This window comes from Ailuropoda melanoleuca, chromosome 3 (assembly GCF_002007445.2).
Source record: "Ailuropoda melanoleuca isolate Jingjing chromosome 3, ASM200744v2, whole genome shotgun sequence".
NCBI classification, from domain to species: domain Eukaryota; kingdom Metazoa; phylum Chordata; class Mammalia; order Carnivora; family Ursidae; genus Ailuropoda; species Ailuropoda melanoleuca.
The window spans coordinates 119,923,348-119,943,491 of NC_048220.1; the positions used below are offsets into that span (position 1 = coordinate 119,923,348).

The following is a 20,144-nucleotide window of genomic DNA, read 5'->3' on the forward strand; positions in this document are numbered from 1 at the left end:
GGGCTTGGTGGCTGTAACACTGGGAGTGATCACCACGGTCACTGCCGTCATCATCAGCAGTAACATAAGCGTCATGGGTAGGGCAGTAGTCCCATGTCAGACTGGGCTGAGGGCTTAGTGTCGTATGAGATGTGGGCATGATGCTAGGTGTAGGGTGTATAAAAAATACTAGAGTCTGTTAAGTGTTTGGGAAAATAATGAGATAAACATTACAATCACCTAAATAGGAAGAGCTGGGTGCCTGGGGAGATAATACTGCTACAGGGACTGGAAGAGCACATGATCAGAGAAAGCAAAGGCTTCAAACAGGCAACCAACTAGTCAGGAATCAAAGCAGGAACTAGCTCTGAAGACTTATAGAAAGCATATAGTTTAATCAAAAAGAAGAAAGGAGGAGCATGTTTTAGGAGAGAAAGATGACATTAGTCGAGGCATGGAAATTGTTAATGCTGATGGAGTATGAAGGAAGCAATATCTAGTTGCTTTATGAGAAGATTTGATGAGTGGGTAGCAGCACAATGGGCAGCTCTGAGCCTCTGGGTCAAGGGTTTAGGATTCCACGGTGCCGACTGGAGGCCATCACACTACCTCATTGTCCTCTCTGGTCAATAACAGAAGATCACTTCTGAGTTCTTATAAGCATCATATGCTTTTTTTAACAAATAAATCAATCCCATTCCTTTATCTGGATCATTTTGCCCTTATAAAGTAGCTATCGATATATTTGGGCTATCTATCTACCACCTTACTATGTGCTTTCTATTTGTATTGTTTGTCCTAAATCTTGTTCTGTCCTTTCTTTTCTTATTTTGGATTTAATATTTTAAATTTATTCATTTTTCCCTCTATTAGTTTGGAAGTAACACACACTAATTCACTTAGTGGTTACTCTAGGAATAACACCATAAATTACTGACTAAATAATATTTCGACTTTGATAAGTTAACAATTTATGGTGTAATTCCTATGGCAACCACTAAAAGAACAGCAATAGAATGTACTACCTCTAAAAGTAAGTGCGGCGGGAGGGGTAGCAAGCAAGAAAAGATACAGAAAGGTTAAAAATAAGAGGATGAACAAAGATGTAACATGTAAACAATATTTAAAAGTATAATTTCCAAAAAAGCATTATAGATAGAGAAGATTACCTCCTAGGAAGAAAAGGTTTAGTTTACCAGGCCCAGATGGCTTCTCGGTGAATGCTACTAAGCATTTCAAGAGGAAATAATTCCAACCTCTTCAAACTCTTTTCAAGAACAGAAAGAGAAGAAACATATCCTGACTTGATTTATGAGGCTAGTGTTATGTGGATGCTAAAAGTTGACAAGGACAGTATGAGAAAGACAAATTATAGGATTTTCTCACTCATGAAAAAAGATTCAAAAATTCTAAGCAAATTATTAGCAAAACAAATCCAGCAATATGTACGAAGGATGTTTCATTATAATGTTGTACTTATTCCAGGGATGTGATGTAAGTTTAATATTAGAAAATTGACCAACATGATATTTCACATTGATAGGAAACAGAAAAATATTATATGACAGTCTCAATAGATGCAGAAAAAGCATTTGTTAATACATTTTATGAAAACCCTTACAGTAAGCTAGAAGTGAAAAGAAACTTCCATAATCTGATAAATATCATCTCAAAAAATCTATGGCCAACATGTTTGTAAATTTTGACAAGCTGATTTGAAAATTTATATGGAAAAGCAAAGAGCCAAGAAAAGCCAAAGTGCTCTGGACAGATGACAAGGTGGGAAGATTTGCTCATCTAGGTAACAAATAAATGATATGACATCATGCAACGGTTTAGGTACAAGGATGGAAAAATAGAGCAATGCGAGAGACCTAATTTACGTTATGTGGTCACCTAATTTATGACAAAGATGATACTGCCGTGAATGGGTAAAGAATCTATTACTTATGCAAACCGAAGTATTATACATAGTATCGGCTACTGACATTGAAGATAGCAACCACGCTTAGCCATATATCCAGTGGTTGTGTGTGAAAACAGAACCACCTTGGGCACTCAGGACAGGAGGGTGAGGGAACCGTGGTCCTCCAAGCTAATCTCTGTGTGCACCTTCTGTACGGGGGGGAAGCTTCTTCTTACATTAGATTTATCTGTATGCTCTTCCCTTCTCTTTTGATTTGGTATGGGCCCCTTAGAGGCAGGGACTATCACTGTCCCTTGGCTTCCTGGTAAAGTTGAAAAGGACACGAACTTTGAACTCACATAGTCCTAGGTTGAAATCTCCTCTTTGACACTTAACCTGTTAAGTGACCTTGGCAAAATTTTTTAATCTTTCTGAATCCTCGTTCTCCACGGTGAAGAGGAGAGTACTCACCCCACAGGTAACTTACGCAGACTAGAGGCCTACAGGCCAGATGTGTGTTTTTCCTGGCTCTGTAACATTGACAAATTTGATTTCACTTCTAACATGCTAAAATCAGTAGGTTTCACATACAAATCTTAATTTCTGGCTTTTCTTGGAAAATTGCAACGTCTGGCCATACTGGGCCTCATTCTTAAATGATAAATTTGGTCAGGGTGACGTAGCACATACCTCTTTAGGAGTATGATTTCCACTTGGCCATAGCCCCCTCCCTCCCTTATTGCATTATACTTGACCCATGTCATTGACTTTTCCCAATGGACCCTTTTGGCCTCGGCACTTGGAACTCTGGCCCAGCACAAAACAATCTACATGTTGGTTTACTCCATTCTTGAGCTCATATATTTGCTGACTGAATTGTTTCATTTCTTATTTCTTTCAGAAAACAAAACAAAAAACTTCCTGAAGATATGCATTTATACAACATTGTGTGAATTTTCTACTCATAGCATATTACCAATGTTGGGACTTAGCGAATATTTAATAACCAGCACTGCATACCATGTGAGATATTGCTAGAGAACTCTGCTGCCAGGTGTCCATCAGCAACTTCTCATCTGCCTCAAAGTTTGCCTCAACATTTTCCAGGGAGTAATCGATCTTGCCCTTCAGGATGGACTTTGTTTTTGGTTTAGACATAGCTGAATCCAGGGATATGGATATTCGAGAAATTAGAGGAATTCTTTGAAAAAACAAACAAATAAAAAGGAAATATAAATATTTCATTTAACAGAATAATATTTTTACAACCATGTTACTTTGGGAATTTTGTTGTCTTGCTTTAACCTCAATTTTCAAAGATGTCCTGGAAGAACTCTTCAAATGAAGAAAAGACTATAAAAGACTGTATTCAGGGGGCATCTGGGTGGCTCAGTCAGTTAAGTGACTGATTCTTTTTTTTTTTTTTTTTCAAAGTATAATAAAATGAGATTTATTAACCAAATGCATTCAAATAATCTGTTATATTGAGCAGAAATTTGGAGATACAGGAAATTCTAAAACTTTGCCTTAGTTTGGGTTGCCCAATAGCAGACCATGACTTAAGTACACACAGTTGATTTGATCTGAGTGAAGAAATGAGACAAAGAAGGGAGGGCAGCTAATAAAGGATGTGTTATCAAGCCAGCTATCAATGTGGAAGGCTGAGCTCAATCACACTGGAGGAACTTGGGGAGCCAGCTTAGATCTCACACACACCTCAGAGTTATCTTACCTAAGGAGTGAGGGAGTGCTTGAGGGCTGCTCCCAGAGAGTGTTCATTTTCCTGCCTGCTGATTATTGCAAAGTGGATAGTAAAGTTTCATCTGGCTGGTTCTAGTAGTAAGAGTTCTTTTAAGTGACTGATTCTTGATTTTGACTCAGGTCATGATCTCGGGGTTGTGAGATTGAGCCCCACGTTGGGCCCCATGCTGGGAGTGGAGCCTGCTTTGATTAAGATTCTCTGTCCCTCTGCCCCTCCCACAACCCCCTCCCTTAAAAAAAAAAAGACTGTATTCAAATTTTTATAGTCTTATTAACAAGAGTAAACTAGAAACAAATAGTAACAAAACAGAAGTTTTAGGTTTAATTCTCATTGATTAAGAGGAGGGAAATAAAACAACGGGAATCCTGAAGAAATACAATTTTGAAATGTATCTGGGGCATCAACTTCCGACAAGGAACAAATCAGTCATGAAAAAGCAAATCAAATAAAACTAGGCACCACTCCTTTAAGATGACTAGCATCATTTGGCTTCCCAAAATAGACAGTGAAAAAGCAGGATATGACAGATGTGAGGGCTGCAAGGGGGAATCCCATGGAGACCACAAGGTTTGGGGGTGGGTGTGGGAGAAATTCAACAGCCCTCTCCAGTTTAGAGTATGGATGATGAAGTTTTCTCTTTGCTTTGTAAAGTGCTGTGGGAGCACAGAGGTAAGCTCTCCCTTCTCCCAGCCATATTGCTGCCCCTATGTAGAAATTTGAGAGCTGCCCCTGGGAACGTTCTATCCCTGAAGGACTCCTGAATCTGAAATGCTAAGAGAAACGGGAAGAGATCCCCAGGGCAGAATGCTTATTATGATTGGGATCCACCTTAGATCCAAAGCGCAAAGAGTCCTCAGCGAGGCATGGAATGGGGAGAGAGAAGCTCCAAGGAGGCCGTGGCGGAGACCTGAGGAGGGTCAGGAGCCATGAGAATGATGGTCAAGCATTTGGCCTGGCAGACTCAAGCTGCTGGGGAACAGAGTGGTGACCAAGGAAGTTGGTCGTGAACTCCAACAAACAGTTAGCTTGGTCTTGCTTGGAAGCACTAGACGTGGTTTCTTGAACTTGGCTCTCGGACTCCTACGGACTTGGAACTGTGACAGTGTGCCGTGCCTGGAAAGACCATGTACGGAGGTTCTTCTATGCAGTACACATCCACCCACAAGGACAATTTACGTTTTGATAAGCAAGCAATGCCAAATGCCAGTCACCGAGACACTGAGATTCATGTGTCTCACAAGGTAAAGGTTGTGTGATCATCTCTAAATGTTTAGGCATTTCCCAACACCTTGCTTTGGAGGACAGCAGTGGTGGCATATCATTTAGAGATAAAATTTGGGGTTAGAATTCATTTACTGGAAAAAAATTCTGCTACTATCAATAGATATGAATTGAGGCATGTCACTTGACTTTCTGAAGCTCCTTTCCTCAAATAGTACAAAATACCACTGCTGCTATTACTATTGTTACTAATTCTTAGTAATTGCCAAACATTAACCAATTTTTAGTTATTATTATGCTGCTGCTATTGTTGTTATTATAGGAATAAAGAAGACAGCTATGTGGACATGCTGAACAGTATACTTATTTTCCTTACACATTTTAAAGAGACTGTAGGTGATTGGTTGGTTGATACATTGATTGAGAGTTTCAGTAGGTATTCACGGCAGTGATTTGAGGTTGAGATTGGTACGTAGTTGTTTTGCAGAAAAGAAGAACTGGCTGTTCTTTTCCCTGTTTCATTCTGCTAACCAACTTTAATAGCTTCCCCAATATGCCTGACTTGCTATTTTGTGCTAAGAACAGAATGCACTGCTACTATAGACATTGGAACTTGGCCTCTTTTAATGGCTCTGATGGTTCATATTGCCTTTGGAATTTTTTATTGTTTTCAAAGTTCTTTTTCAGTAGCTTGCTGAGTTAAACATTTCCCTTGTATTTGTATCAAGAAGACGGTACTTTCCTTCTTGTGTTTTCTTGCTTACACATGGGCATGATGGGGACATGGTGAGACTACATAGAGGAAATCTAGAGAGAGAAAAAGTGGGTCTCAGATCTCATGTATAACCCTATTGTGTTCAGGTCATCTCAAATGCTTTTTGGCATAGGGAGAATAGAGCAAAGCAAGAACATGCAATACTCACAATTAAAATACTGTGGAATTTAAGAAACAAAACAGAGGATCATAGGGGAAGAGAGGAAAAAATAAAATGACTAAATTAGAGAGGGAGACAAACCATAAGAGACTCAATCATAGGAAAGAAGCTTAGGGTTGCTGAAGGGGATAGGGGTGGAGGGATGGAGTGACTGGGTGATGGACATTAAGGAGGGTATGTGATGTAATGACCACTGGGTATTATACAAGACTGATGAATCACTGACCTCTGCCCTGAAACCAATAGCACATTATATGTTGATTAATTGAATTTAAATTAAAAAAATAATAAATAAATAAATAAAAATAAAATATGTAAGAATAAAAAATACTGCATGTAGGTTATTGTCATAATAAGCATTAATAACAGTCACCACTTATTGAGAGTTATTGAGACTAGATCTCAAGTCTTCTGATCCCCAGACATGGTACTCAGTGCTTTGAGGATTTCATTTTCTGTAGTCTTCACAATCATCCTATTTTATAGAAAATAAACTCAAGGCTTAAGAGAGTTGGGGTGACTTTCCTCCCAAAATAAATTGTTCTTATTTACTCACATATAACTAGTAAACGACAGACCCAGGATTGAAGCCAGATCTATCACGATGCCATGTTGAGTTCCTGCCGCTTGTGTTATTTGTATTGACTTGTACAGTGAAGTATGTATAGTGCTTCCATCTCCAATACACATCTCATATCTTCGGAGATTTAATTTTAATGTTCAGCTTGTATATTATTTTTTAAATCTAACTTCTTTCTCTTTCCCCTCTTCACATTTATAGATTCTTGTTTTCTCATGACCTCCTTACTGGTCACGAGAAAATATTACTTTAATTCTTAATGCTATTTTATTAATTTATTTTTTAATTAATTAATTTAATTTTAAGGATTTTGAGCTTTCTTTTTGTTACTTTATTTTAATTCTTACTTTTTGCTCTCTTAATGTTTTAGAGTGGGGACCCACATCATAGGAATTACCACCACTCCCACTCTCTATAGCTTAAAGATATTTTTCTATCTATTCACAGCTTCTCTGGGTTGGGATCTGGCCCTTCTCCTGCCCCCACCCCCTGGGACTATAAATGAAATTACTTACAACTTTTGTATTGCACAAGTGTTTGGTTGAAAATATAATTCTTTATTTTCTTGCTGTGGTGGGAATCTGATGTTAGACTATTGACAAGTCTTTTACTTCATGAGGTCATAATCACATATGACTGAACCTTTACTGTTTCTCAATTTCCTTACCTGTAAAAGAAGACTCACAACCCCCTCCATTTTCATTTACATGTCACATACGCACACACAAGTGCTTGGGACTTTCATAAAAGTGGTAGAGATTCATGATTCCTTGCTGAAATCTCTTGAGCAAGAGTTTTACAGAATTCAAAATTTATATACTCTATACATTCCCAGATATCCCCAGCAGAGTCTGTTGGAAGCATTTCATAATAAAATACACTATACGTCCGCAGCACAGTGAGTAAATAGTCACCATAATTTGGATAATAATGCATATCAATCATCTTAAGTTGAAGTTAGAAAATTTTTCACTTTTTGGAGCTTTTTTGGATTTTGGATTTGCAGATACAAAAGTGTGGTTTTTATTAGTGGTATTCAACTTAAAATCATAAAATTTTACGTTCAAACCAATTATAGTGCAACATGATGGCCCGTCTTACCTAAGTTGGCTTTCCAAAATCTCTCTACTATCCAGTTGGACCAATGGGACTCGAATAAATCTCTTAATGTCATCGATTGGGATTTTGCCTTCCATTCCCCTGTAATAATCTTGAAGGAGTATCTTTGTATCTTGGAAACGGTTCAGTTCTGCCTTTAATAGCAAATATGAATGTTAATACCCAAGAGAGAACAAAATGATCTTTACATATTTTCCGTAAAAGCTCCATAAGCACTATTTTAAAATATTTCAGTTGAAATCAATTTTCTGGAAATTAAGAAAGAATTGGCTATAGGTGTATATTTAAAGGTATATATCTTTCATAACAATGAAAGATAACTGGTGACTTTGCATTCTCTGTACTCATTGAGTATGATTCCACTCAACAAGATGGTGTTTCTATGCCTCTTGACATTGTGACAAAAGATTACAGTATGTATGATGTCCAAAGTTGTACATATTATTCATCATTGTGACATTACAAATTTCTGTGTCCTGTATTCAATCAACCAATACATTAACATGTGAATATCTTCTACCAGAGGTAACAAGTTAGTTGATCGGGGATACCAAAAATATGATATATACAAATATAAAATACACATGTGGGTACAGATACAAATACAAAAAACCTGAAGTACAAAGTAAGACTAGGTTTTGGAGAAATGACAAGGTAAGGCAAAGTGGTAATGGGTAGTTCTCTTTTCACAGTTTCCATTCTTGCTCAATATGTGTACTAGGGAGATCACTCCTCCATGCGCACAGCAAACCCTGTCTGTTGGCATTGCCAGCACTGCCTTGAGGGAAATGGAGAACACAGAGGAACTGGTGGTAAGTCGAACATCAGTCATTTACAATGGACTCCCTGCCAGCCAGGCTACTTCCCTGTGCAGTAATGAGGAAATGTGTGCAAGTGAGTGCCAAACACACAAATGTAGACCATGAGTTTTCCACCCATTCTCCCATTAGGTGTCAGATCAGATGGCACATCCATGCTCCTCTTTGGTAGTGTACAAATGACCTCCAGATTTTGCTTTGGTGAGTGGGGCTACTTAAACCAGTACCTGAAGGCCTAGAGACTGAAGCCCTTCTGCAGAAGTATTCCATGATGTATAGTTAATTACAGAAAGCATCATTTCCAAAAAGAACAAAACCGACCTAGTGTTCAAAGCCCTTAGCTGACCCTAACCCAAGGATATTTATGAAGGGATCCCAATATTTATTGAGCAATTAATGTTGCTGTTTATTTCATAAAACATCAAGAAATAGTCTTGTACTGCCATATTCACAGTTCAGAATGAATAAATGCTCTTGCACTGTAGTCTACAACAGAAGACAAAAAGAGTTTCAGTAAGTTTGTTTTTGATACAAAAAAGGGTGAACCAAATTGCTCCTGAAAGCTATCTTGCACATTATTAAACTTTTCTAGGGAAATGACTGAAACAGTAAAAAGTTCACTTGGTTAAATTGAATCTATAGTATGAAATAAAATCACCATTCATATATTGCTTTAAATTATAAAACATGTTTTAAATATTTGGATTTTAAACATAAATATATATTTAAGTAACTTTTCAAACTAGCATTTTGAAATGATTAGGAAAACTAAATATTTTTCTTTTCTTGCAGAGCAACCAAATTAAGTTTTAAGATATTCCTATATGGACAAATCTCACATTGTGACAATAAGAGTTTTCACTTGTCATGCGTAGAGACAGAATCCTGGTTTTGAAGGGAATGTTAGAAAATCATCAAGCATAGTATTTTCTAAAATTTACTGGGTAGAAAACTTGTCCTGTAGGCTGTTAATGAGTACCTTGTTGGGGAGAAAACAAACAAAAACTTTGCAATGTCAAATAGTTTCAGAAATGCTGGGTTAGGGGCGCCTGGGTGGCACAGCGGTTAAGCGTCTGCCTTCGGCTCAGGGCGTGATCCCGGAGTTGTGGGATCGAGCCCCACATCAGGCTCCTCTGCTATGAGCCTGCTTCTTCCTCTCCCACTCCCCCTGCTTGTGTTCCCTCTCTCGCTGGCTGTCTCTACCTCTATCAAGTAAATAAATAAAATCTTAAAAAAAAAAAAAAAGAAATGCTGGGTTAACGTATCAAAAAGGTTTCTTTATGGCTGGGCATCTTGATGTCCTAATATGTCAATACGTTTGTCAATCTCCCAGGGAAAGGGAAGCACAGAGTATGCAGTACTTTCCAATTTCATTTGATCACTGAGTCCTGTTCTGTGGACCATTGTATAAAACTAGTGTCCTATGGAGCCCACTTTGGGAAATGCTTATCTAGTTGTCTGTTACCAGTACTGCAGGTCTTGAAGACTTTCACAAGGATTCTTTCCCCTAGCCCTCCATTCCATAAACAGGTGCAAACTTTCTGCTTATAAGCAGCTCAGTTGCTTCAAAAGTCTGTTATTTGATGGATGGTTCTAATCATTGGGTTCTTTCTTCATTTATTGAACTGAAATCCACTTCCTGTAATTTCCAGCTTCCGTTTTCGTAACGTCCTACTGATCAGCGTACAATGAGGTTCTTTGCTGTTCCACGTGGCGGGCCTTCAACTATTTGAACAATGCTGAAGGAATAGAACAGAAGTCACAGCACAGGGTTGTTGTGAAGGTTTAATGTAATCTATGTGAAAGTCCTTTGAGCAGTGCCTGGCATATATAGAGGAAGGAGGAAGGAATTAACAAAGAGCAGCTCTTATTTGCTGTCCTCTCCTTTCTCTTCTTTCCTCCTTGTTGGTTTTAGATGTGGATTCACTTTGCAGAATGAGAGCCTTCCATTTAGGTATTGATGTGTGAGAGTTCTACCATTCCCAAAGAGGCATGTACTGCTCGGACAAATGAGAAATGATTCCCAAAAAATCTCTATTCCCTTTGCCTTCACTACTGGATTTCAGTTTTTTCTGCCAGAAGCTTCTGACACACCTGTTCTAACAGTCAATCTCTCCTTGCCCAAACCAGTGCCCCAGGAATGCTACCCAGTGTGGCTGAGTCTGCTTGGCTGCCTCACTGTAATCCTCTGTACAACCCACGCCAGTATCCCAGAGTTGGTAGTCAGGGAGGTTGCTCCTGGGTCTCAGCTTTCTGCTGACTTTTCAGGCCTCCTGTGGTCCAACCTGCCCCTGTACCACGGGCTTGTCCTTCTGAAGGTTGGAAGTATCAGCATTCATGGTCATTGGTTGAGCGAGCCTTTACTGAACACCTACTGTGTGCTAGCTTGGATTGTCAGCTACATATCCCCTCTCCTGCAGTATCTCCTCCTGTAAGTCAGTCGGATGAAGACTAAAAGTGTACCTTCTCCGTTCTCTACCCTCACTGCCTTCCTCTTAGGACAAAACGCTCATGTAGACACAGTTTGACTAACACAAGCTTACTATTCCCCTCAGCTTGGCTAAACTTTAGATACTCTTCTTCCTAACTCTAGGCTCCTAACTACCCTTTTCTAATTTACTTTAGAAAATTTGTCATTGTAAATGCTTGCTCTGTCCATTTAGATGTAAATCTTTTTTTTTTCCCCTAAAGTTTTTATTTATGAGAGAGAGAGAGCATGGTGTGGGGGAGAGCAGAGGGAGAGGGAGAAACAGACTCTCTGCTGAAGAGGGAGCCTGACAACATGGCGCTCAATCCCAGGACCCCAAGATCACAACCTGAGCCAAAGGCAGACACTTAACGGACTGAACCACCAGGCACCCCTGAGATGTAAATCTTTTTAAAAGCTTCTTGCCAGTTTTAGAACTCAAACTGTCTTTCCCAAGTATGTGGGCACCCTTGCTTTGAACAGTAAGCATCAAGGAAGATCATGCCTCTATCTGCCAGTTGCTGTGGGAGGGCAGGAGCCTAACTTGCTCCTTGAGGGTACCTTGGGAAGCTAGGGGAATGTTTATTTTTCCTTCAGGAAAAGCCAATCAGCAGGCACAGATGGCTTCTGATGCCCGCTACACCCCAGCTCACACTCTAGCTCTTTCTCTTGGCAGTGCTGGGTATCCAGACCTGGTCTGTGCTCGCTTTCCTACTGCTGACAAGAGTCTTGGAATAAGAGCAACGTCTATCTTCTCATCTCATCTAGTGCAATTTTTATTTAACAGGCTGCAAATATCAGTTCATGAGGCTGTTCTGGTGAATGTTGGTTTTTTTTTTTTTTTTCCAATCCTGACATAAACTATTTTTCTGGAATCAAATGCCTGTTGACATTGACCTAGCCCATGGTTTGTAGCAGAGCTGCCTTCCTGGGCTTCTGCTGGCCGTTTTGGGTGTCCATTGTGAGAAGCTGATAAGGTAACCACCAGTACAGATGACATCTCTCCTCTCCCTCTCCACAGTTCTAAGCCACCTGGAGGCGAAGTTGGTTGGTGGTTGCTTGGGATGCTCCCAGTTTCTGTTTTTGTTTTTTTTAAGTAGGCTCCATGCCCAGCTTCATGGGGCTTGAACTCACGACCCCGAGATCAAGACCTGAGCTGAGGTCAAGAGTTGGATGCTTCACTAACTGAGCCACTCAGGCGCCCCGGGATGCTCCCAGTTCTGGTGCTTGTTTGGCCCGGGCCACAATGATTTATTTCAGTTAACTTCCTCAGCAAGGTGGAGCTCAGAGCAAGAGTGCAGTGAGGAAAATGAGCCTAAGAGGCCCCTCACGCTCCCCAAGGAGCTGTAAAGGGAGGGAAAGGACGTCGCTGTGGAGGCGGGAGTCTGTGTTGTTGACGGGTCGCTCTTACCTGCATTAGTGAGAAGAAATGGTTCATCATTATTCCAATTGAGTCCTGCAACCAGCTCTCATTAATGATATCCTGACGCTCTTTCTCGGCCTCTTCCTTCCGGGCGTCACAGATGTCCCACAGGCGGTCTCGTAAATCCTGAACAGAAAGAAACATCGCTGTTCTGCTTTACGATCACAGCTCAGATTACCTCAGTGTAATAAAACTAGAATCCTTTGCCTGTCTTAAACATGTCTCCAAAGAAAATAGACCTAAAGCACTCATGCATTTTATTCCTTCATTCAACAAATATTTATTTTGCTTCTACTCTCGGGCAGGCCTTACTTTATAAGACCAGCTCACCAAATCATATGCCCACGTCCTGCACAAGTCCACTGCAGTTCACTTTACTTATGGATGGCTATGTTTTAAGTAGTATTCTAATTCTTTCTCAGGAAATTTGTTTAGTTGAAAGTCCTGGGGCACCTGGGTGGCTCAGTCAGTTAGGCGTCAGACTCTTGATTTCAGCTCAGTCATGATCTCAGGGTTGCGAGACCAAACCCCTCATTGGGCTCTGCACTCGGTGTGGAGCCTGCTTAAGATTCTCTCTCTCTCTCTGTCCCTCCCCCTCTGCTGTCTCTCAAAAAAAGAAAAAAAAAAGTCCTTTCAGGGAATTTTTGGGGAAATGGCGGATTGTTGGTGGAAGAAACATGCAGCTGTATTTAATCCAGGGGCATAGGCTTGTTCATTAACCAGGAGTGGAACGTGTCATTCACCAAGGAGTGCTGTCTGAGCTTAACAGGATTGTTCAAAACTTAGCTTTGTGCTAAAGAGCTAGCGGTAAGAAAAACCTTGTAAAGATCCCAGCTCTGCCATGTATATAACCACAGCTACCATGTACTGAGGTCAAAACTTAGCTTTGTGCTAAAGAGCTAGCAGTAAGAAAAACCTAGTAAAGATCCCAGCTCTGCCATGTATATAACCACAGCTACCATGTACTGAGGTCTTTCGACATGCATCAGTGTGTCAGAACGTAAGTCACTGTACTTACATCAACTCATTTACTGCCTCGCGACAGCCTGAGGTACTGCATTACAATGCCCACTTTGCAGAGGAGTCACAGAGAGGTTATCTTCCTAAAGGCACACGATAGGTAGGGGGTGGATCCAGGATATGACCTGTGCTCTTGAGTCGTCTACACCACTACTTCGGGTCTCAGTTACTTGATCTGTAACTTACCTTCTGGGTGTGCTAGATGGAATAAATTAGCTTGTGTATATAAAGCCCTTAGCCCGGTATTTAGCATACAGTAATAACTCAGTTAATAAAGACTATTATAATCTTATAAGAATATCATATTATCCATGCAATAAATATCTGTTTAATAAAATATCCCATTAATGAAATACATACAGTCAATTAAAATGTGACAGTTTTCACAATAGTAATTTATTGACCATTACTATGTGTTGGGCATTGTGCTAAGTGCTTTGCACGGATTACCTTGCTAATCCCCACAATAACCAGGAGGTAAGTTCTGGTGAAAAAATTGATGCCCAGAGAGGTTAAGTCATTTGGCTATGGTTTCAGTGCGGTGGAGCCAGGAATCTTAATGCAAGCAGTTTCATTCCAGGGCCCACAGTGGGGTTTATTTCTGTGATAGTGTATTAATGGGATTCTTAGCATTTTGATTTGTTACCTTCAGGGAACTGCACATAAAATGACAATATCACAGCCATTTTTATAACCCTATGTTAAGTATCAGCACAAAACAGCATTATTTTAGAGCTGATCTAGATAGCTCCATGGTCTTTCCACAAATGCTCTGGCGGACATTCAATACGTACTGGCTTGTGCTTACCAAGCATTTGCACATTTTCGAGAACTAGAAGAGTTTTCTCTTTGTTCCTGCCTCACTGTGAGGCCTTGGCAAGTACTAGCATCTTTGTGGTTCAGATTTCTGATGGCAGAGTGGGGACAATGCAATAGCAGAACCTCTCCATTAACTTCTCAGAATTGGGATGAAATAAGCCAAGAACAAGGACATTGACCAAGCATAGAGAGGGTCTGGGCTGACCCAGAGGCATGACTAGTTTACACATTTCATTTGGCAAGAATTAGGAAATTATTATATATTCCTGAATAATCAGAGTGGGTTGCATAGAAGAAAAACTCATCGCTATTAATTATGAAGGTTGTGCGGACAAAAATCATTAAAAGTGAACACTTTTACAAAAGTTTTAAAGGTTTCCTGTTGGGTCAAAAGCCCAAATTCAGTTTATATGGTGCTTACTACAGTCTCACATAAAACAAAATGACACAAAAAGGTCAAAAGTCAAAACTTATACGAGACAAATACAAATAAGAAATAAAGCAAGGTTCACAGTATTAATATCAGATACAGTAGAATTCAATACAAAAGAAGTACTTTGGTGCAAAGTTGGTCATTTTATACTCTAAAGAGTATGGGAGACCATGAAGAGATAGCTTGTCCTGTTTCTTCATGTGTCATATAATGCTGCATCAGAGAAGTGGTTTAATGAACGGCTCAGGACATGGGCTGGGAGCGTGGTGGTGTGGGGTCAGATCCCAGCTCTGACACTTACTTCACCATATTTTGTCATCCATAAAATGGGAATCTTACTAGTGCCCACCTCAGAGAGTTGTCCCGAGGGTGCAGGAAGACAGTGGCAGCATGCACCGTGGTCAGGTTAGCTATTACTGCTGCTACATTAAAATCTGTAAAGCAATCTACTGAATCGATTAAAATCTATAAAGCAAGGCAAGTGGATAGAAATGTAATCATCATAGGGATTTTTAACTTACTTCCATTCGTTTTTGCAAGATTACGTAGGTATAAAAATGTAACAAAAGTGTAATTGTTTTAATCAGAATTACTTATGACATTTTAAAAAATAAAAGTGATGTATGGGGCCTATCCTAAACTGAGTTTGGACATAGGGCCTGAAGCAAAGGCAGGTTTATTTTTTAAAACTTCTCAAGTTTCTCTACAATATACTCCTGCTGAGAATCCACTGCTAAAAAGCATCCTAATGACATTAACAAGATTGATTTGGCCAAAACTTATTGAACCTTCTAACTAGAGACTATATGCTATTTTCTTTTGACAGAGAGACAGCCAGCGAGAGAGAGAACACAAACAGCGGGAGTGGGAGAAGCAGGCTCCCAGCGTAGGAGCCTGATGTGGGGCTCGATCCCAGAACACCAGGATCAGGCCCTGAGCTGAAGGCAGACGTTTAACGACTGAGCCACCCAGGCACCCCATATATGCTATTTTCTAACACCCATGGAATATAAACAAAAATTTTTCATGTTTCAGGTAACTGAAAAATTTAGATAAATTTAAAATATTATTAAAATCACTTAATTAAATTAAAATCAAAGCTCTAAAAACCTAATCCTCAGATCACAATGCAACAAAATTAGAAGCAAGGGACAAAGTCTAAAGCAATAACAACATCTGTCACTTGGACATGAAACAAAACATTTAAAGAGTAAGTATGTGGTCAGTGAGAATATCAATAAGACAATTAGACACTATTTGCTTATTAATTATAATGAAAATACTGAAGTAAAAAATCTATCCAAATCTCTACTTAAAGTTTTTTTTTTTTCCTTCGACTATTCTTATTAGAAGCTTCTCTACTTTATTGATTGAATTGATATTTTTAAAAAGTTTAATGTTTTTTAACTTCCTAATTGAAATCATCCTTCCTGGACATCACAAGTCCTTTTCTAAAGCATCGGGGTAATATATTCCATTTATGAATTTATGAAAATCTGCCTCCTAAGTGCCAGGCACTGTGCTTGCTGGAGATACAAAGATGTATAAGATTTGCTACCTTCCCTCAAAGGATCTATTCAATATTGGCAGCCCTTTAGGTTTTCCATGAAGTTCCCTCATTCTCCTTCTCCCTAATATTTTCCAACCATATGACTGCATTCAAGGTAGGCATGTGCTTAATGCCAGGTATGGAGATAGTTACGGTGCCTAACAAAGGGGTTAGGAGTCTACAAAACAGATGCCAAGAATGGTCGTGTTTTGCTGGACTTGACTCCTCTTTCTGGAAGTGTTGTCCACCATGCTTTCATTCTGAACTCAAGTTTGGAAGAGCCATTGCTCTTGAAAGTTGGCAGGTAAGTGTTCAAACCATTTCCCTTCTCACCCTCACACCTCATGGAAGAGGAAGGGAACGAGTTAGGGTTCTGCAGTACGATATTCGCGTGTGTGGAGACCCTCATGCAGCAGGTCGCAGATTTCCTTACATTTACTCTTTGGTGTAGTTCAGACTTCATTTCCTCATCATCCCACAGGTCATCAGGAAGAGCATTAAAATCAGCCTGCCATTGAGATACAAAATCTTGTTTGTGATCTGGACGCCGTAGAAAATGCTGGAAATTTGTTCTGAAAGGCAGTAAGAAAATGAGATGGAGCTCACATGACATGCCTTTGACTATAAAATTCTGACTTTGGAGGCTTTTCTTACCTAACTTTGTATAAGTAAGAAATCACAGTATGCTGTTCTTCTCTCAGATGCCTGAGTACTGTTTTGATGGAGTTTATATAGGAATTTTCTATTAGTTCCCAGTAAGGTACTAAAAAGGAAGGTATTTCCTGTCAAATGGTAAAGCATAAAATTAATCATTTCAAAGTGACAATGCTTCTGACTGAGTCGAAGGAGCAATACTAGCAAGAAGAACAAGATGCAGATGCAACTATCTAAAGCGTTCTCTGTGAAACTTCTTGCCCCACCTTCGCTTTCCTCCCCCGGCTAATTTCTATTCCAAATACTTCTTCATGTCTCAGTTCAGATAAATTTCTTCCAGAAATCCTTCCCTGATCCAAAAAGTCTTAAAGGTCATCCTCTGACGTCCCGGAGTTCTGTCTCAGCCCCCTATGCTTTCTCCTATTATAGTAGGGTGACATTAATGGTAACTGCTTGTTCATTTGTCCATATTTGCCTCTAGAATATGTCTCATAAAGAACAATGAGAACAATGGTTGTTTTCGTCACCACTCTACCATTTTTCCTATAACCACTGCAGTGTCTGGGACATAACAGGTGCTTAAGAAATATTTATTGAATGAATAAATAGACGTCATATTTTGCCTAAGTTGGAAAACTGCCTATCATGGACAATATCTAGTGTTCATATCAGGATGGTGATGAGTCACTTCTCTGAATTTGCCCAAGTGGTTTTATCTTTGCTGCGTGTACCATGAAAATTGGAAAATTTCTTTATGTTCTCTTTGATGATACAAATAGAAAATCGAAACTAAGAAATAATCAAAATGAAATAAAATTGAAGATACATATTAGATTCAATATAAACTCTCTGTACTAAATATTCCCTTATTGGCTGTGCATTTATTTACTTGGAATTACACGTGGGGACCTGAGAGGTTATTTGGCTAACCTCCTTTCCAATTGAGAAATGCCAAATACTAGAGACAAATGATCCCTCCGTGGACCTCACTGATACGTTTCAGGGCAGGCCTTCCAGTGTCGCACAGCTATATTATAACTGGAAAAGTCTTCCTTGCATTGAGCAGCAATTTGCCTTACTGTAGTTCCTCCCACTTCCCAGCCCTAGTTGTGCCCTTAGGAGAAGGGCAGACTGTACTCATACGGTCTTCCATGTGACAGCCTCTCAGATACTTGAAGACAATGAGGAGGGGTAGGCTGGGATTCAGGATGAACCTTGCTGGTTTTGTTAGTCTCAGCATCTGGTACAGCATTGCACGTAACAGGCCCTCAATAAATTTTACTACGTAGACTCACCTGAACCCAATTTTATCATCAGTTAAATTTTTAGGAGACTGGCTGGCTCCATCTAGTTCTAAAGTCTATGAGTTAATGTCCTGACACATTTGAAGTATTCATTTATCTAGCTTAAATGTCTACGGTTCCTTTAATGCTCCTCTGTCATTATTTTAACAACTTTTTTCCCCTAGTTCCTGACTCTGGTTTCTGCTTTTTCGTGATACCCAGAATGGTGCTAAAGACCATTTTAAATAAGTCCCACTACTACACCTCCCTCCTGGTCGACATTAATCCATTAATTCACACTCTATGCATGGAGAGTTACCACCTAGGAATAGACCTAATTGAAGTAATATCCTGCTCACAGATCTCATTTGTTTATGTAACATCCTGCTCACAGATCTCATTTGTTTATAAGAACTTCATGAGAAATTGTCAGACACTATTTCGAACTCAAGATATACAAAGCTTATGGTACTTGCCTGATACATCTATTCAACCCGTCAAGGAAAAGGAATGGGCCGTCTCAGCAGGACATCATGACCCTGTGTAGGTTCTGGGTAATCATTTTTGTAGTTTATATGTGCTAAGAAGTCATACTTTTAATATTTTCTCTCAAATTTTGTCATGGTTGAATGTTTGGAGTATTGGTCTGTATGTTACTAAATCCCGTCAGTCTTTTATTAAACATTTAGGTATTTGCCTGTATCTGGTCTTCTGGAATCTCCCATATCCTCTGTGATTTTTGTGAGTTATTTATAATTTCATATCTATAGGTTTTTCCAGTATCTAGGATATTATTTTTCTGGGTCTGGGCCCTTGAACTTATGTCATGTGACTAGATGTTCAGATCTATACTTTCAGATCTATACTTTCCAATTAAATAGTCCTCTTTTCATTGGATAAGACTGAGTATAATAGGAAATCAGTAGCCAAAGCAAATATGCTTCAAAGCTTTGGAAGCTGAAAAGCAAAGACCTCTCACTCTGACTGCCTTCTCGGTCTCTCCCTGTGGCTGACAAAGGGGGCAGGAGCCAGACTCTCCTGGAACTTGGCTGCTGCCTCCACCTGGGACAGCCAGATCTGAAAGCAATCTCTCTCAATCTCTAAACATCTTTCTCTCTCATTCTACATTCCCCCCTCCCCTTCTTCTCTCCCTCACTTCCTCTCTCTCTGTCCACATGCCTACTGAGGGAGGTAGATATGGGGTCCTTGGAAGACCTGGAACTAGGGTTACCAGATAAAGTATAGGAGGCCCACTAAAAATCATTGATAATCTGAAATCCAAATTTTTCTGGGCATCTGTCTTTCTTCTTCTTTGACAGGTAAGCTCTGCAGCTTACCTGCCAAAGTGTGAGAAGCTTAGGGTGGGAAAAGGACTGGAGTGGGTCATGTGGCTGCTTTGTTTCTAGGCTCTAGACTACTTCCAATTGTAGCAAAATGTGTTCTCTACATAGTTTCACTTAGATTATTAGAGGTAGATGTCTGTGCGGCATATCTCCCCTTCGTCCCTCCAGACCAAGTTCTAATCCATTCTTCAGGCTGCTCGGTGTCCTGGAAGGCTAACTTATGTGAACTACTTCAGGAAACAACCTTGTCCTCCATTTTCTGGGCAAGAGATGGGAGAGGGGGAAGAACACGAGGTCTGGTCCTGTATTTCCCCACTCCCCTCTGCTGTGTCGCTGTGGGTGGCTACATCCCTCTGTTGAGGCCTCAGCTCCTGCCAGGTGGCCCTCTCCCTCTTGGCTTCCAGCATCTGCTCCCTTTCCCCACCTTCTCAGGCCTACATGCCACATGGCTCCAGCTATCCCTTGTTTGGAGGTAATAATCAAATCCTTAGCTGTTCTCTTATTTTTGATCCTTTATTCAACTCTCCTTAAATTATCATCTGTTTTCTGCCAGAATCCTGACAGCTAGAAGATCTACGTGCCCAATCTCAGTGGGAGTGTTTAGTTTTTCACTTCTGTCCTCTATTTCCTTCTTGTCCTCTATGACTTTATTTCTCTCATAAGCTTCAAGGTTTGGAGTTAAGGATTAGATTTCAATATTTTTGTCTCTCACTCCCCAAACCTGCCAAATAATATCATTTTAATTTTATCTCCTTCCCAACAACCATTTCTATATCCTGATTCTATGACAAGTTTTTTAATGTATTTATTTCAAAAAGTAGCTTCTGTCTGGC

At 39.8% G+C, this 20,144-nt stretch overlaps 1 protein-coding gene across 1 annotated transcript in view; it reads right to left on the reverse strand.

The window, feature by feature from the left end:
- The window catches only part of SPEF2 (sperm flagellar 2), a 166,326-nt gene that overhangs the window by 47,972 nt on the left and 98,210 nt on the right, over positions 1-20,144 (reverse strand). Inside the window, exons 21-25 of the mRNA XM_034657019.1 lie at positions 16,686-16,813; positions 16,465-16,603; positions 12,199-12,336; positions 7,485-7,636; positions 2,906-3,086 (exon numbers count right to left, since the gene is read on the reverse strand). Coding sequence (XP_034512910.1) covers positions 2,906-3,086; positions 7,485-7,636; positions 12,199-12,336; positions 16,465-16,603; positions 16,686-16,813 — 738 coding nt within the window. The remainder of the gene's footprint in view (positions 1-2,905; positions 3,087-7,484; positions 7,637-12,198; positions 12,337-16,464; positions 16,604-16,685; positions 16,814-20,144) is intronic.